We start from the raw sequence: 26418 nt of genomic DNA on the forward strand, positions 1-26418 counted from the left end.
ATGGAGCTGACAGGCGCTACTTCGGCGGAGGAGCTCACCGTGGAGGAGAAGCATTGTCCACGTCACTATATGTGTTATATATGTTAATGTCATCAACTTTCTACGCACAAAAATAATAATATTAAATGAAACAAAATATTACTGATTTAATAATGTCAAAATCATAACTATATTCTTAATTTTACTTTTAAATTTAGTTAGATAGCAAATTAATCTTTAAATGTTTATCTTATAGAATTACGTTTTGAGAATTACCTTACTAGCAAAACATGTTGGACTCTCGATCTCTCTTTTTCCAAGATAATTTGAAAACATGTATTTGACGCTTTGATGCATTGTTGCGGTCGCTCAAGAGAATAAGTTTGCTGCTGGTAATATTTTTTTTACCCATTCTGAACAATGTGTTTAAATTATTTTACCATTCTTATGTTGGAGGATGGATTACCACCAGAAACTACATCACTTCTTATAATCATTTTCTCTATTTTTTTTTTCCGGTTCCGGCTTTAGGATCTATCCCATAAGTTAATTTATCCTCCCATAAGTCTCCTAGAAAAAAAATTTATTACCATTTTATTAGTAAAATTACTTACGGGAGGATAAATTAGCTTATTCCAAATTCCAAATAGAAAAATGTAACAGGACGAGAATATTAAATTTAAAAATCATGAGATTTACGTCAGGTTTATTTGTTTTGAATTTATTAATAAAATAAGCAAAGAGGTGAGTGGAAAACGTGACTAAATAAGGCGTTTCCAAGAAAGTGCAAATATAATTTAGTAAACCTCTCTCTCTATATATATATGCTCAGAGATAATCGCAAAGTCTCACATAAAAACCTCGAGTGTAATCTATCTGGCAATTAAAGACTCACAAGTGAAGAAAAATGCAACAAGATCTCACATCTTACGACTGCTCCTCGGTACTGGATTCGATTCGCCGACATCTGCTGGAGGATGACTCAGAGAGTCTGTCTTCTTTCTCCAGCAGCAGCTCACCAGATCTGGAATCTACAAGTAGAAGAGGAGGCAACTTCAAAGGAGTGAGGAGAAGGCCTTGGGGGAAATACGCCGCAGAGATCAGAGACCCCAACAAACATGGAGCCAGGATATGGCTCGGCACTTACGAGACGGCCGAGGAAGCAGCTGCGGCCTACGACCGAGCCGCTTTCAAGTTGCGAGGGGCCAAGGCTAAACTCAACTTCCCTCACCTCATCGGCATTGATGGCCCTGAACCGTCAAGGATCACCAAGCGCCGCCTGAGTTCACCTGTGGCTAGAAGACGCAACACTGACATTATAAACTTGACGGCTAGAGTTCCATGCCTTGCTTTTCATTATTTCTACAACATTGACTCTACCACTTAGTTGTTGATTACCGAGGTTCTACGTTACAACAACGGATTCGATGAAAAGCATAAACTTTTATGAATCAATCAACTGTACCAACTTTTGCTTGTCCATTCATATCATTTTTAAGTCGAATAACCACCGAATTTGTTCTTGCCTTGAGAAAGATACAAGGATACTTCATTATACAAGTTGAAATGAAATGCCAACAATAAAAACCGCCACCAAAAGTAAATGATACGTCCATCAAACACCATTACAAATCCCTTTTTACTCTCTCTCTACCTTGTTACCGGATGCCGCCTCCTGCGATGATCCAAAGGTGAGTGTGTCATTTTTCATCCTAGTTCATCTAATACTTGTATCATATACCAGGGAAACAATTACCTCTTTGGTCGGATTCTATCTTCTTCATAGTCCATCACTCCACTTGGTTCCCCAAAAATCTCTTTATGCCCTCTGCTGTCAATGTCCCCCTGCCCACAATGTAAGTAAGACTACATCGACCACCACCCTTCCCAATCACATTTCATAATAGTCTAAAAGTTTTCTTTCTACAATCACCACTCCACCAACATTTCATTATTCATATACAACTAAATCGCTCCAGACATAAGGTGGATAACTTGTCCTATTTGTAACACAACGTTGTTTTCTTTTGAATAAATAACACGCAAGAAGAACTCCCCACAGTCGACTGGCTGAATCGCTCAAAGTATATAATAAAATTAATAGCTTTTTCAATCTATGATAGTACTGGAATTACAAAGTTGAAACAAGTTTTCTTAGTGGTGTCCCTTGATAAAACCCCATTTCAGTTCTCGGAATAAATAAGACAGCCAGACTCTAACTCAGGGTTACTAAACCATAATTAGTTTTACATTATATAATTGGTAGGAGGGAATAGTGAAGCCCTTAGGCCTCCAAGCCTATCACTGACCTTCATGGACAGAGACTTCTTGACTTCTTCCACTCCTTCTTCTGCTTCCTTACGATGTTTTTTGTCTATCTCACTCATATTGTCCGCCCATTTAATCTTGTCTTGAATAGAACCGAGAAGATTCTCTGATGTGTTTAACCTTCACAAAAATTTAAGCAAGGCACAAACTGTTTCATGAGAAAAGGACACTTCACATAGAGCGCAATAGCAGGTCGGGGAGGTAAATCATTAGTTAGATAAATTCTCTAACGCCATGTGCGGGTCCTTTTTAAATAGAAATAAAGGACGCAGGAAAGCAAGGGAAGAAGAAGGAACTAACTACCAGTTTGACAATGTGTGTAACATATTCCCTAGTTGTCCTGGCCTTAGATCTCTACCAGCTGCAAATGGAACCTGAATATTTCCAAGAAATATATGACTCAGAAGCACAATGATTATATAGGAGAAGGAAGGAGAGAGAAAACAGACCTCGAAGCATCTTTTCAACTGATCCAGTTTGCCTCTAACAATACCCTGGAAGATAGTAAGAAGGTAGCAAAGTCAGTATCATGCTTGTTTACAAAAACAGAGAGAGAGAGAGAGAATTGGGGAGAGCACTGACCGCGTACATACAATCATTGATAAGAAAGTCCTCGAGTTGACGAACATTGGTGACATCCAACTCGGCCATGAGCGTATCATAAGGCAAAACCTAAGGAATAGTGAGAAACAAGTGGAAGGAAATGAGAAGAGAAGAGTCAAGAGAATACAAACCTTGTTTGACTCGGCAAGGGTAAGCACAGTGAGCTGTTTAAGCTTCAGGATTTGGTCAGGAGACAAGTGAGGGATACGGCTAGCATTGCCTAATAAACCAAAAACAAAACAAATAAGAACGTGTAACAGGCAGGGAGCTGCTGTATTGAAACATTATTAAAAAAAGGAGGTTCGGTTGGTACATTTGTAGTCAGCCCAGGTGCCATGGGCAAACAAGCGCAGAACATCCACGTATACAGAATGTGTGCTTCCTTCAAGCTGCAATTGCAACTTCAACAATTACTATTTCTACACAACAAACTTTTAGAAAAACAATCACAAATTCCCTAAGCAAGCAAGCATGAGAATAGTAGATCGTTGATGTAAATTAGGGCAGACCTGGGCAACGTTGGGTAGAGCCAAAATCTCGGAAAAGGCGAAAAGAGAAGGATGCGAAGTAGCTTCGATGATGATAGGCAACAGGGCCTCGCCGTTGCAGGTAGAAGCTCGGCGAACCAGCTCATCAATGATCTCCGCCTGCTTCTGCTCCAGCTCCATATCCATTCCAGGGTTTTCTCTTCCGCACCACAGATCCGTCCGATACCTCCTCTGGGGATTACGTGTCTAAAATTAATAACATAAACATCTTTAATTTTGGGCCTATATACAGTTCGATAATTTGGAGAAGTAAGTTTTCCTTATCTCACTGCGACCTTACTGGGCCTAGGCCCAATCCAAATACCATCCATATACTCACATATTTTATTAGCCCAAAACAAAGACTCCTTCCGGTTCGTCACCAATCGGGGCTAGGGATTTCATATGGCAGAATCTCGCAGCAACAGAGCGGCGGTGCAGGCTACAAACGATGATGCATCCGCCAGTAAACTGTATGCATACTGCCCTCTTTCTTTTCGTCAATTAGATCCTCGTAGATTGGACTGACGTGCTATGTGAATTTTGAAGGTCTTGTGTCAAAAAGGGTTACATGAAAGACGATTATGTTCATCTCTTTGTGAAAAGACCCCTTCGAAGATCGCCCATTATTAATCGAGGTAGGTGAGGTCACACACACTCTTTCTTATTACTCTGTCTTTAGCTGACCCTAGCTGGATTTATTCCCTAGGTTACTTTTCCCGTTGGGCTGCCTTCCGAAAGCTTTTGGCTCAGTTTCTGGAAAGTTCTAATGAACCTGCTCAACCCAAGAAACAGATACTCTCTCTCGGAGCTGGCTTCGATACTACTTATTTTCAGCTTCTGGTTGGTGCCTCCTTCCTCTTTCTTCTCAATTCTCCATTTTGCGTGCTTCTCTTCTCATTTTCCCATTTTTTAGGATGAGGGGAAAGCGCCCTTTTTGTACGTGGAACTGGACTTTAAAGAGGTACCCATTCTTTTCAACGCTCAACAAAAACTATTCCTCACTCACTCTGTTGCTAAATGGGTTTCCTTCTTACCTTAGGTTACAAGTAAGAAGGCTGCTGTTATCGAAAATTCCACCCAGCTGAGGGACAAAATTCTAGGAGCAAATTCATCTATTTCAGTTGGTGAGACTTGTAGAATGATTCTCTCTCTCTCTCTCTCTCTCTCTTTTATATAGATATCATGGATCTCAACTAGTTCAGTCCAGCTATTACTGATCTATCATTCTGCCACCTCTCCAAGCTAAATATGCAAATCCCTTTTTCTTTTTTTTACAGTTAGCTTGTACTTTTGTTAGTTACCCCTCTTAATTTATTATGTTGCGTTGCTGTTTACCTCTGCAGAGGAAGGCCAAGTTCTCAGTGATCTTTACAAGTTACTTCCTGTTGACCTGCGTGATATACCAAAATTAAGAGATGTTATATCATTTGCTGGTATGGATCCTAGGTATGCATGAACACTTTCCCTTTTATGTTACACACTCTTATGACATACTTTTTTAACCACTGACTGATGCTAAACCTACTTGATTCCTAATATCATTACAGTCTGCCGACATTTATTATTGCAGAATGTGTTCTGATTTATCTGGACCCCGATTCAAGCCGTGCCATCGTCAATTGGGCGTCAAAGACGTTTTCAACTGCAGTATTTTTCTTATATGAGCAGGTTTTTCTGGCTTTTTGTATCTACCTAGTTCTCAGCTGTGTTTTTTACCTTGTCTGCATAATATTGTAGATATAATCTTACTGCTGATGTTGGTTTTCGGTTTGCAGATCCATCCAGATGATGCATTTGGACATCAGATGATTATAAACTTGGAGGTAAGAATATGTACTTTAAATGTCATCATTTTGCCTCTTGGGTACATTTTTTGTAGATAAATAAATATACCTTCACTGCAGCTCGTTCTGATTTATTTTACCCGTCTGTTTCTGTGCTTCAGAGTCGGGGTTGTGCACTCTTAAGCATTGATGCATCACCGACTTTACTCGCAAAGGAGAAATTGTTTCTTGACAATGGATGGCAGGTGCGCTTTGTAGTTAGATATCAATATGATTAAATGCAGTCTTGTATATGTATTAATGCCTCCAATCTTGCATCGAGTTGCCAAACAATTTGACATACGACTTCAAGTTTTAAACGCAAATGTGCAAGGGTTTGAGTGCAAATTCTACTAACGAAAATGTGCTTGTCAAAATTGTATGCTATGTTATTGTCAATTCCTATATAAATCCGTTGTGGTAATGGGCTAACAAGTTGCATTATAGTGAATATTGGATCTTCATCAAACCGTATCTGTTTGAAGGACCAAAATGCAGTTTCCAGTCTTTCGTTCTGGTCGTGATTGCTGGTTGTAGCTAGATAATGTGTATTGTCTGATGGACGCACGGCTAACTTTCAATTATAGTGTGTAATCTATGGCCTTCTCATATCTTACTCTACTCTTTGTTCTTGCATATTAGAGAGCTGTTGCCTGGGATATGCTAAAAGTGTATGGAAGCTTTGTTGATACTCAAGAAAAACGCAGGTCAGCGCTGTAGTTACCCTTAAAATTATGTAACTGCGTTATAATTTTCATATCGATGATTTGGCCTGAGTTTTTTCAGAAAAGTTCTCTTTTACAAGAAAGGCCTAGTAAATGTTGATGAGTTCTAAGCTTTCCCTTGTTTTTAAGCTCTTCCTGTATCCTGTGTTTTTATTTATGTATTCTCTTTTGGCTCTCTTAAATCTCCAATCCATGACGTCTCTTTAGAAACCCTTGCTTTTCTCCTATATTAAAATAAGATAGTTGTGTGTTTTCAGGATCGAGCGATTGGAGCTGTTTGACGAATTTGAAGAGTGGCACATGATGCAGGCAAGTTCATCATCCACCTTATTAACTTAGTTTTCCACCCATTTTATGTAATGGGAATTAGCAAGGGTATCTCCAGTATATATGTTAGTTTTGGATGATGCGTCAGTGTTGATATAAATGTTGGTAAATATTTGATTATCGTTTTGTTTTTTTTCAACAGGAACATTACTGCGTCACATATGCTGTCAATGACGCAATGGTACGTAAATGAGGCATGCCCTCAAGTGTATTTGTAACTCAAAATGTGATTATTAGTTCTCGTTTTGGAGGAAAGTATTAGTAAAGAGCGTTGTGCTTTGACAGGGGATATTTGGGGATTTCGGTTTCACAAGAGGAAGCCCTGAAAGCATGAACATCTCATCTGCAATGTCACCTTGAAAAAGGAGGGGGGGGGGGGAGTGTTTTTTGTTTTGAAAACGGTAAATCAATGTTTCTTTCTTTCTACATATATTGGAGAAAATAATAACCCTGGATGATGAAAAGCATTTTCTTCTTCTTTGCAGGAAACAAACTTTTGAGATAAGATGACCGACTGTATCGCTTCGAGTTATCTGGGCCCGTCGTCGCCTCCTTGAGGCTCAATAACTCAGTTTCTTCTTCGTTTTGTTTCTGCTCTACTCTCTATTCTTGTTTGTCATACCAGTGAAAGACTGCAAATGCATATCTTCATTGTCTGTTTACCTTAAAATTTAAAAGTAACTGAGAAAATAGAGATTTAATTTCTCAAATATACGTTTGTAATCGACAGTAGCTTACGTAATAATTAAATTTCCAAAACAACAGCTGACAGCATATTTAATGACATTTGGTCATTAATTTTTTTTTCCGTGATACCATTCTAGAAAGAGAAATTGCTTCAAAGTTATGAGACGTCTACTTTTCGTTATACTAGTCTAGAAATGCAGAAGAGTTCTGATGTAAGAAAATGATAAGGTAACTTGTGTTAAGTGAATAAAACAGTGGGTTATCTAATAAACATTGTTAAGCAAAACGACAGTATATAAATACACTGAAGGCAGCCACAAAAATGTGGTGGTACGAAAATGTTGATACGCAAAGAGAAAAACAGCCAACCAAAGGACAAGTGACCTTAATTACAGACCAGAAATGACGTACAAAGTACAAGTGAACTGAAGAGAAAACAATTTTGGCTTAAGGTTGTAGGACTCGAAGACTGAACGGAAAAGGATATTGCTAGGCAATCAAGTTGAGCAACAGCCATTCTTTTGGGCAACAGGCTGTCCTCTGATCTGCACCGTCGGCGGTCTGGCAATGTTCCCAGCTGGTTGGCTTGCCATACTGCATCCAAACCACAAATCAATTACTTTCCTTTGCGCCATAGACATTAACTGGTTCATTATGTATACTGATTGGCTACAGTCAAACTACATGAAAGTGAATTTTCAAATTTGAACACTGCAGGGTCAACATCACTCTACTCTAAAAGTTCCTTTTATTTCCCTTTCCTATTATAACATATAGCAGTGACCACTTTCTGGAGTTGAAAGTTGGTGTCTGGTGAATCTTAAGACCGCCAATAATAACAAGGAAGGATAGTAACTACCTCTCTTTGATGGATGCCGACATGGCCATGAAAGCCTGTTCCACGTTTGTAGCATCTTTTGCACTAGTCTCCATGAAAGGAATTCCAATTTCATCGGCAAAAGCCTTGGAGTGTACCAAAATTCATATCAGAAAAGCAAAGATGAGCACAAAACTCGAGAGAGAGAGAGGGAGAGTGAGTTTTGTCCGTACCTTTGCGGTTTCATATGGAACGGCTCTGTTTTCAGCAAGATCACACTTGTTTCCAACTAGGAGTTTGTTCACATTGTCACTAGCATAACGATCAATTTCACTCAACCATTGCTTCACATTATTAAAGCTTTCTTGATCTGTGACGTCGTAGACAATCTGCCACCACGGGACTAAGTTAGTACAGAAAACAAAAATACAACGGGGGAGAGAGAGAGAGAGAGAAAGGTTACAATGATTCCATGTGCGCCACGGTAATAACTGCTAGTAATAGTCCTGAAGCGCTCTTGACCAGCAGTGTCCCACTGAAAAGTATAAGGTCACACCATTGAGACTAGAGAGTAAAGACATGAGGAAATAAGAGAGTTAAAGAAGTTAAACTTGACTTGTTAACTAGTGTTTATAGAAAGAGGAGAGTAGAGTTGCATACAATTTGGAGCTTAATCGTCTTCCCGTCTTGCTCCACAGTCCGAATTTTCTATAGAAAAAATGAAAGAGATGAACAAACACGGCCTCCTAAAAAAATAAACTGTGAAAAAACTTACAAAATCGACTCCAATAGTGCTTATGTAACTTTCTACATACGAATCATCCTGCAAAAACACGGGCAATTGAGTCAGGAAATATATAGCCAACAAGAACAGAAACAAACAAGAGTGCTCGATTAGTTACAAAAACTTACAGAGAATCTCAACAGTAGACAAGACTTGCCCACGCCAGAATCCCCAATGAGCAGGAGCTTGAAAAGGTAGTCGCTACACAGATTAAAAGGATCAAACAGACATGAGATCTATATCAACTAGCCGATGAGAAAAGAACTTACTACTCGGCGGGATTCATGGTGGTTTCGACTTTAGATGACAGCGAACAGAGGAAAATCTGGGGGGGGGGAGGGTGGAGATCTGTTTGTTTGTTTGTTAAAGAAGGGAAGGGAGAAGATAGAGGAGATTTATAGAAAAGGCCAACAAACGGGCCTTGGCCTGTATTCATTTAAATAAGGCCCAGAAGAAGCACCGATGGACCTTTTATTCTCTCTTCCACACGTAATTCATCTGCTTTTCGGGTTCCCTTTTGTTTCAAACAATATACCTCAACCTCACCTACATAAATAATCATGTCTCCATCACCCAACATAACAACATATTATCGCTCTCTCTTTCTTCTCCCTTCCTGACTGGTTTTAAATGTGAAACAAGTCATCTAATTTCATTACCAAAAGAGTTCTTGGACACAATGGACCGGCTTTGTGCAATTAATTATATACAGCTAGCTGAAAGATAAGCTTCACAACTGAGATTACGCCTGTCCTCAATTTACTATCGAAAATAACAGCATGCTTGCAAGTACCAAACCGTTGTGTCCACCATTTCCAATACCAACGCTCATTTAAGATTCATTGCAACAAAAAGAAGAAGAAATAAAACAGCATACGAATGAAACTCAGGGTTTTCAAGGTAACAACAACACAAGACAACGCAAATAGCAACCAAACTTGAGGCACATGCTCCCTCCCGGTAACTCAATTGGTTTCTTCTCTAAATAGGCTTGATCTTGAAGTGCAGAGAGATGAGCGAAAAAACAAGACATTTCAAGTCCTGCAAAAGAGCAAACAGAGTAAGGTAACTAGAGAAACACATAGTCAGAATCAATGACAAAATTGAGAAAGGAAAAAGAGAAGAGACCTGAACAAGATAGTAAAAGATGCGAAGACCTTCAGGATCATCACTGCTCTGGACATCAACGAGAGAACCAATCTTAGAAGTAGCGAAGGAGATATGCTCATTTCCCATAACGATCTCAAGCTCTTGCCTTCCAACACGGTCAGGTTCCGGCCACTTAAAATCATCTTCTTTCATTATCTACGCAAACAAAAAAGAGGAGGAGTCAGGTACAACATACTTACTAAAAGTGGCGCAGAAGCTCCCCGCACGCATGAGTATGATAGATGCAAAATCATCCATCATTACAAAGTACCATAGCTCAGGAACTAAATCAAAAGTATGGTCGCAAAGCCAATTTCAAACATAGATATCCCAAGGAAACCCTAATCGAGTTCCTTCCGACCTAGGCTAGGAATAGAACCAAATCTGAGGAGAGTTAAGAGAGAAAAAGACCTCGCTCTCGGAGACGATACGCTTGCATTCCTTGAGAACGGCGGGGGTGAGAAACACCTCCTTCCGGATCATCGTATCGTTCTTGTAGTTTGAGTTATTGGCGTATCGGAGCTTACCGTCCGGTCTAAACTCGAACTCCAGGAACTCGTGTCCAAATTTCCCCTTGTGCCCGACATAGTACCGCAGGTAGAACTCGTTTTCTTCTTCCGCCGCCATGGTCTGGTCTCTCCCGATTTTCTCTTCTGTCTTCAACCCCCAAAAGAAGAGAGGAGAGACATTCGTCTCTACAGATATTAATTAATGGGAAGCCCATATAAATAAACATGAGCCCAACATGCAGGCCCATTTTAAATCATCAATTTATCGTCTGCCTGATATCGACAAGGAAGTTGCCGACGGATTCGAAAATGGCCAAGTTTCTTCAATCCTATGGTAGTTGATTTGTGCATTGCTCTTTTCATTTATATTTCTTTTAAAACTATTAATTGAAACTTTCGATTGATTCGCAGGATATGATCTGATTCTGGGAGCTATAGCTGCAATTTATGTGCTCATGGCACCATACACTAAAGTGGAAGAGAGCTTCAACGTACAGGTACCCTCCTTCGTTTCAATTGCCAAAGATCTACACTCTCTCTCTCTCTCTCTCCGTTTTACTGAGTGGTCTCTCTCTCGCCTGAATTTGCAATGTGACCAGTCAATGCACGACATTCTTTTCCATCGCCATCGTTTGGACTCTGTGAGTGACCCCACCCCTTCTTCTTCTTCCAAGGCATGTTTGAATTCTACAAAATTTTCCCACTTGTGTTTTATTTTTGTCAGTACGATCATTTGGAGTTCCCTGGTGTTGTGCCTCGAACTTTTATTGGTAACTAACGACTTTTGGAAGGATGTAGTGATTCTCTTTCTATGGAATAGTATAAATTTTATCTACCTCATGGGTTCTTCTTGCAGGAGCCTTTATAGTCTCTTTCTTTGCATCACCCCTTGTGTTCATTCTCAGCTTCCTTGGCTTCCCCAAAATTTATAGTCTTGTTGCAGGTTCCATTTTCCCTTTAATGAAATCTCCAATCACTGCTTTTTTTCTTGATTTCTAAACCACAGTTCATTGACTGTTAATATAGCTCGTTTCGTGTTGGGCTGTATCATACTATCCACACTTAGATTTTTCCGGATTCAGGTTTGATGTTTATTTGCTTCCTACTTCTGCTTCTTTCTATTCCACACTGAGCCTCTTTAATTTGACAGATAAGGATAAAGTTTGGACATCAAGTCGAATCTTTCTTCCTACTTCTCACCACTCTCCAGTTTCATTTGCTTTTCTACTCCACTCGTCCTCTTCCTAATATTCTAGCTTTGGGATTAGGTGATTCTCTTTTCTCTTCATCTTACTTACTCTATTTGTATTCTCCTAGCTAATGTTGTGAACTCTGGTTTGCCCAGTTAATCTGGCATATGCTAATTGGTTGAAGGGAAACTTCTATTCAGCTTTGAACTTCTTGGTATGTTATCTATGATTTTCCTGCTAACGACCATCATATTTCTTGGATTTTTTCTGACATGCCTTTCATCCGATAATCAGATTTTTGCCACTGTAATCTTCAGATGCGATGTGATATTACTGCTTGGGCCTATCGCTCTCGAGTTTTTATTGGTGAGTGGGTGATGAACAGGTTGGTTTTCGATTATGTATGTGTAATTTGTTACTTCCTTCTGATGAGGATGCTTTACATTTATCAATTACAGACCAGATCGATCTCCTTCTTGAAAACGCTTAAATATTGTGTTGGAACCGCTGTGGTGGCTGCAGGTTAGTTAAAGTGCCCCTTCATTATGTAATATACTTGGCTCTTCCCTTCGGATACTAGTTTCCGAGTGTGGTCACGGAATATTCCTTAGCACAGGTCTTACCATTTCCGTTGACTCTATCATGTGGAAGAAGTTTGTCTGGCCAGAATTTGAAGTTTTCTGGTTTAACTCCATTCTGAATCGAAGTTCTGACTGGGGTGTATCCTTCAAAATTTGTTTCCTCTATTTATTTTTGTACAATACATAACCTTTTAGCATCTGTTTCACTGCCTGATTAGAAGGTTTAGATTTCCATACTTCACTGTGAATGGCAATTCAAAGCTTATTTTGCAAATATTGTGGCGCTTGTATTTTTATCAAATTCTGTGTTGTTCCTTGAAAATTAGTTGCTAAACCAGACACATTCCATTCACTGGTACTTCACCTCAGCACTCCCACGGTCTTTACTTGTAGCTTATCCTCTATCCCTGGTAATTACCGACCTTTGAGTTAGCAGATCTGATTGTATCTCTATTAATTTTTTCTCATCTGTTTTCTTTTTGGATTATGCAGTTTGGTATCTTACTTGACAGGAGGGTTCCATTCCTTGTTATTCCAGTTATATCCTTTGTTTTACTCTACTCTAAGCTTCCACACAAGGTATTCAGATGGATTACTTATCTCAGTAGCCATGAAATTTTCTTAACCAATTGCTGATAAAGGCTTCCCTATCTTTCTTGATATATGTAGGAACTCCGCTTTATTATTTGTTCAGTGCCAATGCTCAACTTATCTGCTGCTGTTGCTGCTAGCAGAATGTACGAGTTCTATCAGATGTTTGCTAGATAAGCTTTTAATCATAGCTAGAACGTTCTTTTATTCAGTCTCTCAAGAGCTGTTTTGATACACTTCATTTCTGAATGCCACTTAAACTTACTACCAACGTGGCCCTAGCTTGTACTATAATCCGGTTTCCTTGTACAGCTACAAGAATAGGAAGAAAACTATTTGGAAACTGGCAAACATGGTTATGCTAGCATTATTTGCAATCAGGTATAAATAGTAGGCAATTATCTTTGCTATGTAAGAGAAGGGAAGGGATTTGCTAGTCAACTTAACCCTATCGTATAGTGCAGGGTACACGGTTTTCACATTCATGGCATCTTACAACAACTATCCAAGCGGCTATGCTCTTAAGCGCTTGCATCAGATAAGTGAGTGACTTCTTCTTTTCGGGGTATCTTGTTATTGAAGCAGCGTTTACTTTGGAACCGAACAAGAAAATATGGTAGCCAGTCTTTGTTCGTCTCACATGCTACGTGTTATACATAATCATCTTTGTTTTGTGGGCTGTATTTACCTAGGGTTGATAATTTTCCTACGATATGATTAATTTTACGGGATGCCTTCCATGTTTTCAGGCCACCCTGCAAATGTAATGGGAGAAGAGTGGGTTCACATAGACACTTTTAGTGCAATGAATGGAATATCTCGCTTTTGTGAAAGTGCTTTTCCATGGAGGTGAGTGAGGTTGATTATTCTTTCTATGTTCTTAGCTGCCCTACCCCGTTTTATTGTTGGTAGAAGTAAAGGAGACATCAAGGTACCTCGCTAACAACGTGCGACTTGTAAAGGATCGAATTGTGCTAGAGAGGCATATGTTCGTTTGCCATATTCATTTTCTTGAGGACGAATACCACAAACTGGGAAAAGATCATATGTTACTCCACCGCCTTTGAATATGTAGAACAGGGTGTATCTGTTTAGCTATTTAGGAGGAGATATATTTTTTTCGTGTGCAATGCAGATACTCAAAAGAGGAAGAAATGGTGGTGGAGGAGTTACGAAACCGAAATTTCACCTACCTTGTGAAGTGAGTATATTCATCACAGAATAGAAAGCAAATTCTCAGTCAAAGAAGATACCATTGGGGGTGGTCAACATCTAATAAAGTTGTAATGTTTTGAGCAGCGAGCACCCGTCTGTGGATGGATACAAGTGCTTGTTTTCTGAAGAAGGCTTCGACAGAGTCGAACTGCGGCAAGGTTTCCCTCCCATTGTTCTGGTAATTTGGTTAGCTTGGGGAATATTTAATCAGAATAGGTGCGTTGGAATGCAATGTTGAGTTTAAGAGGTTGAGTTGCAGGTAAAAAGAGCCAAAGTATACGTGCACCAGGATATGAAGGCGGATGACCAGTTGCATAAGAAATGGCCAGGATGTTAGATTCATTGTTTTGGTCGATGTAGCACAGCTTTGTTATCCTCAGAGAGGAGAAGATCATGTAGCGATGTCCAGATATTAGTATACTTCCTTCCATGTGCCTGTCGCTGTTCTGATGCATTGTCCTGGTCGATGTATCACAGCTTTCTGAGTTGACTTTTCTGGTTCGAGACGTTCACCATTTCACTTGCCGGGTTTCCTACGACCATTCTAACACTTATTCCGCCTTAGTGTTGTGTGAATTTCCATGTAAAAGAGAGACAAAAAAACATAATTCTGATGGTGATTATGGTCCTTACTAATGTAAACTAAGAATGTTTACATTGTTTTTAATCTTCAAGAATGATTATATTAAACATTGGAGTGTTACAAGGTGAAAAATTTAAACTGGATGTCGTATACGGCACTAGGAAGTAAAGCTGGCGGTTCAACAGATTCAACCGCATAAGTCAGCAGATGAATGAAGGAAGAAGGAAAGTATAAAATATTTAAATTTACTTCATTAAATTAAATGGAAGGCGTCGTTGGCCGGTGGAGGTGGGACAATTGTACATTGATGGGTAAAGATGAATTTTGGCAGGGCATCACATTCAATGTCCATTGGTTCCTCTCCTATCATATTTGAAGTTTGAGGTTTCTTTTCTCCTTTTCTTAGCTTAATTAATTAAAGTAGTAGTAATTACCATGTGTTTCTTCTTGTTCACGTATATGGTGATATCATGTCACATATTGAATCTACACAATGCACGTCCTTCGAACTTCTTTCGACATTACATATACTAGCTACGCGAGGGTACCTTTGTTTTTTTTTAAAAGTGTACCTTTAGATGGCGTAGACCCTCAGAGCTCTGGCGGAATGGCCATGGAGTCCCCTCCCCTTGGTAGCTTCAAATACCTCTTGGTTTCCCGCTAGTGCTAATGAGCATAGCATGCATGCACTCGCACGTGATGGCTGAAGATGAGGAGAAAGACCTTGGGAGACCGATGATAGTGACACTGATGCTGAAGAGAACAGTTCACAGCCTGATATCGCAGATCAGTGCGTCTCGTCAAAGGATGCCCATTGGGAGGAAAAAAATCGTGGGCAATATCGTTGAGTTAGAGCAAGTGGACTGAGACGCACCTGGGACGACCAAATCATCTTAAACACTCCCCTTATGTACCTCGCCAACATGAAGCTCCCAGACTCATCACACCTTCTCCTATATATGGAGAGTAGAAGGAGCCAGCCTCATGGCTCATTGGCTCTGCTTCACGCTGGTCCCGTCGAGTTACTCTACTACTGGTTCTACAGAGCTCCCCACGACTCCACCACCACTTCCTCTACTCTCGCTACCATTCTCACCACCACTCTATCGTCAGCCGAGCTCATAACGTGTACAAGTATCTTAAACCGTTATTTTCTTTTATATATTAATACGTATCAGTTTTCTAATTATTTCAATTTGGCAGCTGTGGTGCACCCCTTCGCTGAGCATATCACCTAAACACTACTCCTCACCATACCCATGGTAACAGTGTGGGATCCTCTTCATGGTTCCTGTAAGTGCATACATGACTAGCATTGACTTCATGATAAACAACATGGGAGTGCATTTTTGAGTTTTCCCCTAAGCGTCTCTTCAGCTTGTCAAAAAGGAACAAAAATAAATAACATGAAGGGGTATATTAGCCAGTGGTCGTATTAACAAACTCGTCAAATCTAGGGCTGTCAAGAATCTGGTACTGTCTACGAGTTATGACTCCTCAGTACGTAGTGTGGTTGGTGGGTGAAGGAATAATGAAAGAAGAGCAGATGAAGGCAAAAGAAGGAACACTCTTTATCCCCATTTCTCACTTCACGACCGACTAACTCCAAAAGGACTGTTTCTACCTCTACCAATCCACCCCAGCTATGCGTGTTCCCAAGTCTGCCCAAAACGACTCCTGTTAGGTACAACAGTACAACTTTGAATACATACAGAATGTTAAATGTATATAAATGATGTCTTTCTTTTTCCAGAGAAAAGAAAAGATATATCTGTTGCTTTACAAATACAAGCTGATATATGTGCAAATATATATGTACACACTGAATGGATATTAATTGTATATTTTCATATTCATATAATTTGGGGGGGGGATGGGGGGGGGGGGGGGGGGGGAGGGGGAGGAGGAGTGATGAGTGCATGGAGAGTAAGGGGGGCAACGCTTGATGTTGCCATGTTGGCCTGGAAGTACTGCGGTAACACACAACTTCTTTGGTCTCCACCCCATCGGGGAAGCTGCTCTCCGTCATGATTTCCAACCTCTCCAGCTTTCTTGCAACATCTTATCTGCTTCCCTTTCATTTTTGTTTGCAGTTTATCTTGTTTTAACCGATAATATATATGAGTTGCATTTGTTACGTTTGCTGCCACACACTGCTGTATATGTATTAGAAAGGACAAACAATTAGACCCATTGAAAAAGTAAAATCTGTAATACTAGCGAAAAGATCCAATGATTTGCTTATTTAAACAATCCTCCTAATAGAAAACCTTTACTGATAACAAAATGGAAAAAATAAATGAAAATAGTTTATAAACGCTAGCTCATAACTAAGTTAACAAAATATATAAATATCTGGGTGCATCATCAGATCAATAGTTACAACCACTTTACGAGGTATTACTTCAAATGGGCCTTACACACTCATGGTATACCTAATGAAGGAGTGAGTAGGGTATACGTACCAGTATATATTTGTGGCGGTGGGAGAGATAGAGTTACTAAAAATGAAAATGTAGAAGTATTCAATGCTTGCATAAGAAGGCGTGCCCTGTTTTATGTTTTCATTCATTTAATGTTGGAGCAACAGACACTAGCTGGCGCTATAACGTGAATGAGGATGATCCTGAATGGCTACTAGTTGCTGAAGCATCAATCACCTCATATTGCCTAACTTGGCTCATCTGTATTTTAGATAGGAAATTGACAGACTTTCATTATACAAACTAAAAACACCAGATTTAGAAAGCCATATCTACGTTACTGATGAATATCTTTGCTTACGTGAGGATATGATATAATCGGCAATCGATATTCGATAGGTGTGGGGGTGATTAGCTGAGTGTCATAAATGAGGATCCATGTGGGAAGTATCGAATGGAGGAGTACATGTTTGGTCCAGGTAGGGCCCTCACAGGGAAGTGGGCTGGTGGGAAGATAGGGGTTGGCTTCGTCATTCTACATCTACCAAAGAGTTTGATACCTTTCTATATAATGTACTCATCGGCCGTAACAAAGAATTGGAGTACATTCGACGGTATAATGGCTACGAAACCAGGCATCCTCACCGATTGGCCTTGGACACCCCTTGGGAATTTCAAGGTGCATTATTTTTTCTTTCTCTCTTTGCTTTGTCTATTTAATTATTATATATATTGTTCTACTAAAAAACACTATTACATAGTATATATAGGTTGCACAAAAAAATATAGTATATATATATAACTCGTGCTTATGATCGAATCCCGTTTCTGATGCATGATATGGTACGTGGAAACAATTAATACAATAGTACATAGTAATAGCACCATGGGCGGTCCATAGCACATACAGGTTTGTGACTGATGATCCGGTGGATCTCGGATACTCCCTCGTATTACCCTTCTTGCTCTTCAGAATTCTTCACAACCAGGTTTGGATCTCTCTTTCCCGTTACTATACAACCAAGGGAAAGAGGCGCATCCTGGACAAAGGTATCGACTTCAATCAGGTCGACAGGGAGACCAACTGGTGCGTTTTCTACTTTGTTTGTCATTTTATATAACTGCGTCGTTTGTGCTTTATGCGAGCTAAGTATGTATTCTTGATATTTACACGCGCAGGGATGACCAAATATTGTTCAACGGATTGCTGTTCTATATAGGGATCATGCTGCTGCCGCAGGCGAAGCAACTTCCCTTGTGGAGGACAGACGGAGTGTTGATGGCGGCGATGCTTCACGCCGGGCCGGTGGAGTTCCTCTATTATTGGCTCCACAAAGCTCTTCACCACCACTTTCTTTACTCCCGCTACCATTCCCACCACCACTCCTCTATCGTCACTGAGCCCATCACTTGTAACTCTTATTTCTTATCTTTTATAATTTCCATCCAACATACGTAAAGTACACTTTTTCACGTCTAATTAGTAATATATATTTTAATCATTATATGCAGCGGTGATACATCCATTTGCGGAGCATATAGCATACTTCATTCTTTTCGCCATACCATTGTTGACAACGTTGTTAACGAGAACGGCATCCATAGCGTCTTTCGCCGGATATGTAATCTACATAGACTTCATGAACAACATGGGACACTGCAACTTCGAGCTCGTCCCTAAGCGACTTTTCCACCTCTTTCCTCCTCTCAAGTTCCTCTGCTACACTCCTTCGTATGTCCTTGCACTTCCGTCTTTCTATATATATACATAAATATTTATATATATATATCTCCTATATATTATTTGAGAAGCATTACAACATATTTTTTGTAGTTACGTGTCATCACTAGAATGATTCTTAGAATCTTTAGAGAAATATGTTAGTCCATCTAAATATATAATAAACTTTTTATTAAACTAACCATAAATACATTATTAATGTGCTTTATTATTTCCATAAATTAAATTACAGAATTACCTAATATGGCTAAAGTATATATGACAATTAATGAATTTGAATAATAAAGATTTGATAAAAATAAGTATATCTTATATTATATTTGTTTAATTTTAAACTATTACAATAAATTAAACAACCATAGTAGTCATTTAATAAAAATTAAAAAATTATTTATATGTTATATTTTGAATTTTTAAAAACGAGTATAAATTACTAAAACCATTAAAAGTTTCAAATTCAAATTTTGTGATCTATGGTTTAAAAATTTTGTTATGACATGATACAAATAATTAAAAAATTATATAAGTTGAAAGTCTCATTTAAGAAGTATTAAAAGTTTAAAATATAAAAAATATATATATGTATATATATATATTATTTTAAATTAAATTATATGTCATATAAAAAATAAATAAATATCTTAATTTTGAAATTTACTTTGAACGATTTTATTTTGACAAAAAAATTGAAAAAATATTGACAAATTAAATTTTAAAAATATAATAAATTAATTAAACTATTAATCCCACAATAAAATTTTTGTTATCAGTAATTTAAATTTTTTGCTATAACAGATACAAATGATAATAAAAAAAATATGAGCAAAAAGCATCATTTAATAAATATTAATATTAAAATATGCTATATATATCTTACTATCATTTAAATTTAATTATATACTATATCAAATAGAAAAAAATATGTTTTTGGATTAATAAATGTATTTATATGTTCGCAGCAACTTAGTTATATAGGTAATAGTTACTGATTTTTTAATTATTTAATATATATTTATTATTTCATAAGAAGTTAGAAACATATAATATATAAAATAATTTATATATATAACGTTCATTCCGTGCAAGGCGCGGATCTTAACTAGTATACATTTATTTCTGTCGGCTATATAAATCAAAGTTAATTAGTACCAAATTTTGTTTGAAAACAATTTTGACTAACCTATGCATTAACCGGAAACCATTGTTTATATAAAAAATACAAACAACGATTATAGGTGACGTGAAATAACTACCGGAAACCATTGTTTATATAACAATTTGGACTACCCGCATCAATTGCATTTTTTTTTCAAAAAAATATATCAGTTGCATTTCATGTCTAAAAAGGTGACGTGATATACTTGTACCCGTTATTTGGTTGTTAACTACCGAATCCGTGGACCACACTTTTTTTGTACACTAAAACTTATAACATATTGTTTCCCGACGTCCTAAGTAACATCACTAAAATTGATGAACAGGATTTAATCTATAGGCACATAATCCAGCTTTCCACAATTTTATGTATTTAGAGTCTAGTTGACAAAAAAAGAAGAAGATGTATTTAGAGTCTATTTAACCAAACAGCCTTTGAAAGTAAAAAATCAAATTCATTAGGGTATATGGCCACTCTAAAGTGTAGAGTTATTAACAGTTCATCTTTTTGTTTTACGTATATGAATCGATAACGAGCGCAATGTGATAAAACACTCTTATTGTTATATAATATCATTCTTTTTGGATGATAAAATGATCATAATGAGAATTGCAGATTCCACTCACTGCACCACACCCAATTCCGGACCAACTACTCCCTGTTCATGCCCTTGTATGACTACATCTACGGCACAATGGATGAAACCTCGGATACATTGTATGAGAAATCTCTAGAAAGAGGAGAAGATAGAGTGGACGTCGTGCACTTAACTCACCTGACGACGCCCGAGTCCATATACCATTTGCGGATTGGCTTGGCTTCATTTGCCTCCTACCCCTTCTCTTATAGATGGTTCATGCGCCTTTTGTGGCCTTTCACATCTCTCTCCATGCTCTTCACTCTCTTCTACGCCAGCCTCTTTGTCTCTGAGAGAAACTCTTTCGAGAAGCTCAACTTGCAGTCTTGGATCATACCCAGATATAATCTGCAGGTTCTCATCTTTTTCAGCTTAATTTTTGACTCTTTTGTGAATTTTATTAGCTGTATAAGTAGTTTAGGTTGGTTTACTGATGCACTGAGATCTAATGCATGCAGTACTTGTTAAAATGGAGGAAAGACGCGATCAACAACATGATTGAGAAAGCGATACTGGAGGCAAATAAAAAAGGAGTGAAGGTGCTTAGCCTGGGTCTCATGAACCAAGTAAAGAAACACGCTTCCACTGATTTGGTTTTACATTGGTGTGAGATGTCATTTCATAATATTAAAACTGTGGTGGGTTGGAACAGGGGGAGGAGCTAAACAGGAATGGAGAGGTGTATATTCACAAGCATCCAGAAATGAAAGTAAGAGTGGTGGACGGCAGTAGATTAACAGCAGCCGTTGTGATCAATAGTCTACCCAAATCAACGACAAAAATAGTGATGACAGGCAATCTCACAAAGGTGGCATACACCATCGCCTCTGCTCTTTGCCAGAGAGGTGTTGAGGTTGTGTTTTTCTCCTCCGTTTTCCCTTTTTATTTTTGCTTGTCATTGCCTAAAGTAAAAGACAAATGAGTTTGAATTCCATATGTCCATAGGAGAAAGCTTAAGTCCGCAACTTCACTTGTCCAAGCTTTCTTAAGTTGTATAATTCATTACATTTTCTTGTAAATTTTATCTGCAGGTCTTGACTCTATTACCAGAAGAGTATGAGAAACTAAGATCACTTGTTCCACAAGAATGCAGAGACCGTTTGGTCCTTTTAACCTCTGAAACACTCGCATCAAACAAGGTAATTAAGTATACAATAAAAGTTGCAGAACAATCGAAGAGCATATTAAACTAATGAATTTTGGTTGAAGGTATGGCTGATGGGAGAAGGAACAACGAGAGAGGAGCAGGAAATGGCCACAAAAGGAACGTTATTTATCCCATTCTCACAGTTCCCCCTCAAGCAGTTACGAAGAGATTGTATCTATCATACTCCACCGGCTTTAATAATTCCAAAATCTCTGGTCAATATCCACTCCTGTGAGGTATGTATACAAAGCTATCCAATCCAATTAAAAGTTTTTGCAGATATCCTAACTAACTAAATAAAACACATATGCAGAACTGGTTACCGAGAAAGGCGATGAGTGCAACTAGAGTGGCTGGCATATTGCACGCCTTAGAAGGATGGGAAATGCATGAGTGCGGCACATCCAATATTCTTCTCTCGGATTTGGACCAAGTGTGGGAAGCTTGTCTCACCCACGGCTTCCAGCCTCTGCTGCTTCCACATCACTTCCAATACCCCTGATTCCCTACTTTCAGATGATGAATATTGTTTCCGTAATTGATCATATATGATTTACAGTAAGCCTCTAGACAATGGATCCAGAATTTCACCTCTGTATTCTTAGCTGATGGTTTCACTCGATCTATGGCTGATACAACTATATGTTTTTCAAGAAAACCTACTATTTTATTGCAATGCTTGTGTTATACATTGCTGAATATCTATTGCTAGTAATAATGCTTCTGATTTGGCATTTTTCAAAGCTTTTTTGGTCTAAAACCTGCAAGATAATCCAAATATATTTCTGTTTGTGAAAGAAAACATTGCCGGAAGATGATGGTCTTCTTTGTTATAAACAATGTATCTCTATGGATCAATATGCTTCGCTAATTAAGAATATATGGCGATTCATGTAATCGAAGCTGACAGGCTCCTATAGACAAACCTAGCTCTTAACAGTGACAGGTTATTTACGACATCAGAGAACAGTAAGACATTTCACTATTTAACCCATTAGATCAACACGTGCATTGCTAACAACTAACAAGCAACTACACAGCCTCATCAATTGAGCCCAACATGGGTTCTCGTTTCACAACTACATTGTGAACTCAAAAGCCACATGCAGTGTCAAGGTCTTAGCAATTAGAAACCAATATAGCTTAATCTTAGAAGCATTTCATCAGAGTTCAATGGTTGTGAGACGTTTACTGGCAGGAATGTATGATTTTTCAGGATATATATGTAGACAAGATGAACAAGTCCATGCATAAAGATATGACAAAAAGCTAAGGAAAGAAGCAGCTTTATACATGCCTATGTACTGACCACCAACGGAAGCAAGACAGAACCAAATCTTTTGAGGAGCGGTAAGGCCGGGGCCTTCAAATCCTGTTCTAATAAAAGGAGACGGAACATGAGTGAAGAGGAAGAGAAGTAAAAGAGAGTACTGAAACTGAAATAATAAAAAATATCTTTCCCCAATTGTTGTGCTACTCTTTCTGGGGTCGATAGGTTTTTCAACCCAAACAAAGAATCAAACTCAAGGAAAGCAATATCATCCATTTCTGGTTCGCATTGAAAGAGCTTTCCCAAATCAAAAGATGAGCCGTGATTTAAAAGAAGAAAGACTGAGAACTGGAATATACCTTCATTAAAGTGAAAATCTTCACCATGAACATTTCAACGTCTAGACGTGCAACATCCCCTAGAGATTACAACCTGTATTAATTGACTGCCGAGAATAAGATAAACCAAACCCCACATCAGTCAGCCACGAGAGAAAACAAAGACGAAATCTGACAACATACCAGGTGGTAAGCGAGAAGCGATTGCAATTGGATTCAAGCGGTGATGTGATTAATTTTGTATACGTCACAGTATAACTTTAGACTAACAAAACGTAAATCCTCTTTCTTAATTTTTTTGTCTTATTGGGCCAAGTTTTAAACTCTGTTAGGCCTACATTTGAAATCCACTTAAATCTGCTAGGTAGACAAAACCTTGCGGACGAAGTTAAATGGTGTGCGTGTCCGACGTGGATAATACAAGGCCGTCCGATTGTAAATATATCCGTTGCTGCTATCTTTTTAAAATTCTATCCGTGTTTTTCTTGAAGATGCAATGACGATACATATAAATAAAAGCAGAGAAACTACTTTTAGTTTTAGGGTTTTTTGGGTGAATATTCGGGAGATAACTACAGTTCTTCGATGAGTTGTACAAGCCGACATTCTTGAAATAGTCAGTTTGCAAAGGTATGATCAATCAATCATTAAAGGATCGAACTTTACCAAAAACCCATCTGCATCAAACCATCATCATCATCATCAAGAACAAGAATCCAACCTCTGGAAATTTTTCTTTTTTCCCGATTTCTCTTAGATAGTGGGACCTAAGGTTTCCTTCTTCCGATTCTTCTTCGACGGATTCCGCGACGGCGCGCGGAGCAATCTTAGGGATGGCGGTTCTTCGAGACGAGTCTCCTTCCGGCGCGGCTCCTCCCCGAAAAGAAATTGTAAATCTCTAAATCGTAAATTTGTTTTTCTTCTGTTCTTGTCCTGTTCTTGCGTGAAATTGAACGATCGGTTTGCTTTCTTCATCCTCTTTGCTGTTTTGTTTTAGTATGGTTTAAGATTCCTTAACCGTTCATTATTTACTTTTTGTAGTGATCTTCAATCTTCTTAGATTGGAAAGCGCTTAACTTTGCGACGTTCGCCACCACCTTTTTCACCGTAATTGATCCATGTTGTCGGAGAGCCATCGATGCTACGCTGTTGACGTTTCGTGTGGGTTGGTGATATGGAGCACGTGATCAATATGATAAGGTGCCTTATTCCTCTTTTCTTGTGATATAAGTAACCATTCTAATCAAAAACCCTATATTTAATTATAAACCCAGGGTTACGGTCGTTACACTCGTGTTCATCGTTTTTTGCTTTGCGATTTACTTTAATGTTTTGGGGTTTTGTTTGTAAATTGCAGTCGAGATGACAGTTGCCGAGGAATTATCGCGAAATATGAGAGAAATGAATCAAGACAGTTTGTGACGGAGATGAGGGAAACGCTATTTAGTTTGGGCTAAGCCCATTATCATGAAACGAGAAACTTCAACGATTCAACGGCTAGTATCAGACTCGTACGGCTAGTATCCAGGTTGGTATAATTTGAAATATTATACATATTACTTAAGTTGTCACTAGAAAAACCTTCGGGCCTTTTTAAATCTTAAAGCCTTTTAAGAAGCTGCATAAACTTTCGTATCCGAGAAATATAAAATTTTAAAACAAGACGAGCTTTTAAACTACGTTAAAAAATCCCAAATTTCGTTTTTTAGTGTAATAAGTCCCTTAAATCTATGTGTTATAGGATTAAGGGATATTTGAGATTAAGTGGTATATAAAAATATGGGTATGATTAAAGGGTGTTTAAGATTAAGTGGTATATGAAAATATGGGTATGATTAAGGGGTGTTTAAGATTAAGTGGTATATAAAAATATGGATATTTGGGATTAAAGATATTTGAGATAAAGGGTATTAGAGATTAGAGAGTATTTGAGAATAATGTGTACTTGAGATTAAGGGGTTTTGAGATTAGTGGTATTTGGGATTAAAGGATATTTGAGATTAGGGATATATTGGATTAAGGGGTATATGAGATTAAGGGGAATATTTAAGATGAAGGGGTTTTGAGATTAGTGGTATTTGGGATTAAAGGACATTTGGGATTAAAGGGTATTTAAGATTAGGGATATATTGGATTAAGGGGTATATGAGATTAAGGAGATATTTAAGATTAATGGGTAAATGAGACTAAGGGGGTATTTTGGATTAAAGGGTATTTGAGATTAGAATAAGAGGTATTTGAGATTAGAGGGGTTTTTGAGAAGAAGGAGTATTTGAGATTAAAAGGGTATTTGAGATTAAAGGGGTATTTGAGAATAGGGATATTTGAGATTAAAGGGTATTTAAGATTAAAGGGTATTTGAGAATTGGGGTATTTGAGATTAAAGGGGTATTTGAGAATAGGAGTATTTGAGATTAAAGGGTATTTGAGAATATGTGTATTTGAGATTAAAGGGGTATTTGAGAATAGGGGTATTTGAGAATATGGGTATTTGAGAATAGGGGCATTTTAGAATAAAGGGGTATTTTAGAATAGGGGTATTTGAGAATAGGGTTATTTGAGAATAGGGGCATTTTAGAATAAAGGGATATTTGAGAATAGGGGTATTTGAGATTAAAAGGGTATTTGAGAATAGGGGTATTTTAGAATAAAGGGGTATTTGAGAATAGGGGCATTTGAGAATAGGGGCATTTGAGAATAGGGTTTAGGGTTTAGGGTTTAGGGTTTAGGGTTTAGGGTTTAGGGTTTAGGGTTTAGGGTTTAGGGTTTAGGGTTTAGGGTTTAGGGTTAGGGTTTAGGGTTTAGGGTTTAGGGTTTAGGGTTTAGGTTTAGGGTTAGGGTTTAGGGTTTAGGGTTTAGGGTTTAGGGTTAAGGGTTTAGGGTTAAGGGTTTAGGGTTTAGGGTTTAGGGTTTAGGGTTTAGGGTTTAGGGTTTAGGGTTTAGGGTTTAGGGGTTTAGGGTTTAGGGTTTAGGTTAGGGTTTAGGGTTAGGGTTAGGGTTTAGGGTTTAGGGTTTAGGGTTTAGGGTTAGGGTTTAGGGTTTAGGGTTTAGGGTTAGGTTTTAGGGTTTAGGGTTAGGGTTTAGGGTTTAGGGTTTAGGGTTTAGGGTTAGGTTTAGGGTTAGGGTTTAGGGTTTAGGGGGGGGTTTAGGGTGGTTTAGGGTTTAGGGTTTAGGTTTAGGGTTAGGATTTAGGGTTTAGGGGTTAGGGTTAGGTTTAGGGGTTTAGGGTTTAGGGTTTTTAGGTTTAGGGTTTAGGGGTTAGGGTTTAGATGGTTTAGGTTTTAG

General features: G+C 38.3%; 7 protein-coding genes and 1 long non-coding RNA gene across 12 annotated transcripts; 4 read left to right on the top strand and 4 right to left on the bottom strand.

Annotated features, from left to right (window-relative positions):
• Nucleotides 1–886: 886 nt before the first annotated feature.
• Nucleotides 887–1366, top strand: LOC106434150 (ethylene-responsive transcription factor 1-like). The gene has a single exon (XM_013874977.2). It carries the CDS (start codon nt 887–889, stop codon nt 1364–1366), a length of 480 nt encoding a protein of 159 aa, XP_013730431.2.
• A 73-nt stretch (nt 1367–1439) lies between these two features.
• On the bottom strand, nt 1440–3674 carry LOC106434171 (COP9 signalosome complex subunit 7). 4 transcript variants are annotated; one of them, XR_002662362.2, is made up of 9 exons: nt 3420–3673; nt 3224–3299; nt 3042–3130; nt 2890–2979; nt 2757–2801; nt 2611–2681; nt 2289–2427; nt 1736–1807; nt 1440–1654 (listed from the first exon to the last, which is right to left on the bottom strand). XR_002662362.2 is itself a non-coding variant. In XM_013875001.3 (9 exons), exons 1-9 carry the CDS (start codon nt 3582–3584, stop codon nt 1630–1632), a joined length of 789 nt encoding a protein of 262 aa, XP_013730455.2. In that variant the 5' UTR covers nt 3585–3673; the 3' UTR covers nt 1440–1629. The 4 variants fall into 4 exon arrangements, 2 of the variants coding, with proteins under 2 accessions (XP_013730455.2, XP_048598002.1); XR_002662361.2 differs by having other exon boundaries at nt 1736–1810; XM_013875001.3 differs by having other exon boundaries at nt 1736–1824.
• A 114-nt stretch (nt 3675–3788) lies between these two features.
• LOC106434151 (leucine carboxyl methyltransferase 1 homolog) lies at nt 3789–7079 on the top strand. The gene is made up of 14 exons (XM_048742046.1): nt 3789–3910; nt 3987–4075; nt 4147–4280; nt 4354–4401; nt 4480–4564; nt 4784–4886; nt 4988–5108; nt 5216–5263; nt 5386–5469; nt 5906–5970; nt 6246–6297; nt 6458–6496; nt 6601–6716; nt 6801–7079. The coding sequence occupies exons 1-13, from the start codon at nt 3843–3845 to the stop codon at nt 6673–6675; spliced, it is 1011 nt and encodes a 336-aa protein (XP_048598003.1). The 5' UTR covers nt 3789–3842; the 3' UTR covers nt 6676–6716; nt 6801–7079.
• A 166-nt stretch (nt 7080–7245) lies between these two features.
• Nucleotides 7246–9009, bottom strand: LOC106434172 (ras-related protein RABD2a). The gene is made up of 8 exons (XM_013875003.3): nt 8873–9009; nt 8732–8804; nt 8595–8642; nt 8480–8527; nt 8283–8354; nt 8053–8208; nt 7862–7965; nt 7246–7596 (listed from the first exon to the last, which is right to left on the bottom strand). The coding sequence occupies exons 1-8, from the start codon at nt 8887–8889 to the stop codon at nt 7500–7502; spliced, it is 615 nt and encodes a 204-aa protein (XP_013730457.1). The 5' UTR covers nt 8890–9009; the 3' UTR covers nt 7246–7499.
• A 384-nt stretch (nt 9010–9393) lies between these two features.
• On the bottom strand, nt 9394–10446 carry LOC106434178 (protein mago nashi homolog). Its single transcript, XM_013875011.3, has 3 exons — nt 10164–10446; nt 9732–9908; nt 9394–9644 (listed from the first exon to the last, which is right to left on the bottom strand). The coding sequence occupies exons 1-3, from the start codon at nt 10377–10379 to the stop codon at nt 9585–9587; spliced, it is 453 nt and encodes a 150-aa protein (XP_013730465.1). The 5' UTR covers nt 10380–10446; the 3' UTR covers nt 9394–9584.
• Nucleotides 10447–10471: 25 nt separating this feature from the next.
• LOC106434177 (dol-P-Man:Man(7)GlcNAc(2)-PP-Dol alpha-1,6-mannosyltransferase-like) lies at nt 10472–14541 on the top strand. Its single transcript, XM_013875007.3, has 20 exons — nt 10472–10595; nt 10673–10758; nt 10861–10902; nt 10986–11031; nt 11118–11204; nt 11288–11343; nt 11412–11529; nt 11607–11665; nt 11746–11817; nt 11910–11973; nt 12068–12171; nt 12371–12442; nt 12525–12611; nt 12702–12769; nt 12936–13004; nt 13083–13165; nt 13373–13472; nt 13759–13824; nt 13923–14016; nt 14098–14541. The coding sequence occupies exons 1-20, from the start codon at nt 10487–10489 to the stop codon at nt 14173–14175; spliced, it is 1560 nt and encodes a 519-aa protein (XP_013730461.2). The 5' UTR covers nt 10472–10486; the 3' UTR covers nt 14176–14541.
• Nucleotides 14542–17318: 2777 nt separating this feature from the next.
• Nucleotides 17319–22268, top strand: LOC106437024 (very-long-chain aldehyde decarbonylase CER1). The gene is made up of 10 exons (XM_013877965.3): nt 17319–17523; nt 17714–17931; nt 18024–18256; nt 18357–18576; nt 20357–20732; nt 20837–20944; nt 21031–21231; nt 21410–21517; nt 21588–21761; nt 21839–22268. The coding sequence occupies exons 1-10, from the start codon at nt 17416–17418 to the stop codon at nt 22025–22027; spliced, it is 1935 nt and encodes a 644-aa protein (XP_013733419.3). The 5' UTR covers nt 17319–17415; the 3' UTR covers nt 22028–22268.
• Nucleotides 21597–25948, bottom strand: LOC125578666. 2 transcript variants are annotated; one of them, XR_007316753.1, is made up of 2 exons: nt 23317–25948; nt 21597–23227 (listed from the first exon to the last, which is right to left on the bottom strand). It is a non-coding gene; the product is annotated as an uncharacterized LOC125578666 (long non-coding RNA). The 2 variants fall into 2 exon arrangements; XR_007316752.1 differs by having other exon boundaries at nt 21597–23240.
• Between the last annotated feature and the right edge of the window lie 470 nt (nt 25949–26418).

The sequence above is a fragment of the Brassica napus genome, chromosome A9 (genome assembly GCF_020379485.1).
Source record: "Brassica napus cultivar Da-Ae chromosome A9, Da-Ae, whole genome shotgun sequence".
Taxonomy (NCBI): domain Eukaryota; kingdom Viridiplantae; phylum Streptophyta; class Magnoliopsida; order Brassicales; family Brassicaceae; genus Brassica; species Brassica napus.

Coding starts and splice junctions, on each gene's coding strand:
- LOC106434177 (XM_013875007.3), top strand. CDS start 10,487: ATGAGCCCAACATGCAGGCCCATTTTAAATCATCAATTTATCGTCTGC. Junction 12,612..12,701: donor ACTCTAAGCTTCCACACAAG/GTATTCAGATGG, acceptor TGATATATGTAG/GAACTCCGCTTTATTATTTG. Junction 13,825..13,922: donor AATTTCACCTACCTTGTGAA/GTGAGTATATTC, acceptor TGTTTTGAGCAG/CGAGCACCCGTCTGTGGATG.
- LOC106437024 (XM_013877965.3), top strand. CDS start 17,416: ATGTACTCATCGGCCGTAACAAAGAATTGGAGTACATTCGACGGTATA. Junction 17,932..18,023: donor GTCGACAGGGAGACCAACTG/GTGCGTTTTCTA, acceptor TTACACGCGCAG/GGATGACCAAATATTGTTCA. Junction 18,577..20,356: donor TTCCTCTGCTACACTCCTTC/GTATGTCCTTGC, acceptor TGAGAATTGCAG/ATTCCACTCACTGCACCACA.
- LOC106434178 (XM_013875011.3), bottom strand. CDS start 10,379: ATGGCGGCGGAAGAAGAAAACGAGTTCTACCTGCGGTACTATGTCGGG. Junction 9,909..10,163: donor GTATCGTCTCCGAGAGCGAG/GTCTTTTTCTCT, acceptor TTGTTTGCGTAG/ATAATGAAAGAAGATGATTT. Junction 9,645..9,731: donor TCTTTTACTATCTTGTTCAG/GTCTCTTCTCTT, acceptor GCTCTTTTGCAG/GACTTGAAATGTCTTGTTTT.
- LOC106434172 (XM_013875003.3), bottom strand. Junction 8,355..8,479: donor AGACGATTAAGCTCCAAATT/GTATGCAACTCT, acceptor TATACTTTTCAG/TGGGACACTGCTGGTCAAGA. Junction 8,209..8,282: donor GTGGCGCACATGGAATCATT/GTAACCTTTCTC, acceptor CCGTGGTGGCAG/ATTGTCTACGACGTCACAGA.
- LOC106434151 (XM_048742046.1), top strand. CDS start 3,843: ATGGCAGAATCTCGCAGCAACAGAGCGGCGGTGCAGGCTACAAACGAT. Junction 4,076..4,146: donor ATCGCCCATTATTAATCGAG/GTAGGTGAGGTC, acceptor TTTATTCCCTAG/GTTACTTTTCCCGTTGGGCT. Junction 5,264..5,385: donor AGATGATTATAAACTTGGAG/GTAAGAATATGT, acceptor TCTGTGCTTCAG/AGTCGGGGTTGTGCACTCTT.
- LOC106434150 (XM_013874977.2), top strand. CDS start 887: ATGCAACAAGATCTCACATCTTACGACTGCTCCTCGGTACTGGATTCG.
- LOC106434171 (XM_048742045.1), bottom strand. CDS start 3,584: ATGGATATGGAGCTGGAGCAGAAGCAGGCGGAGATCATTGATGAGCTG. Junction 2,428..2,610: donor TTACACACATTGTCAAACTG/GTAGTTAGTTCC, acceptor ATTTTTGTGAAG/GTTAAACACATCAGAGAATC. Junction 1,655..1,735: donor GATAGAATCCGACCAAAGAG/GTAATTGTTTCC, acceptor GGATCATCGCAG/GAGGCGGCATCCGGTAACAA.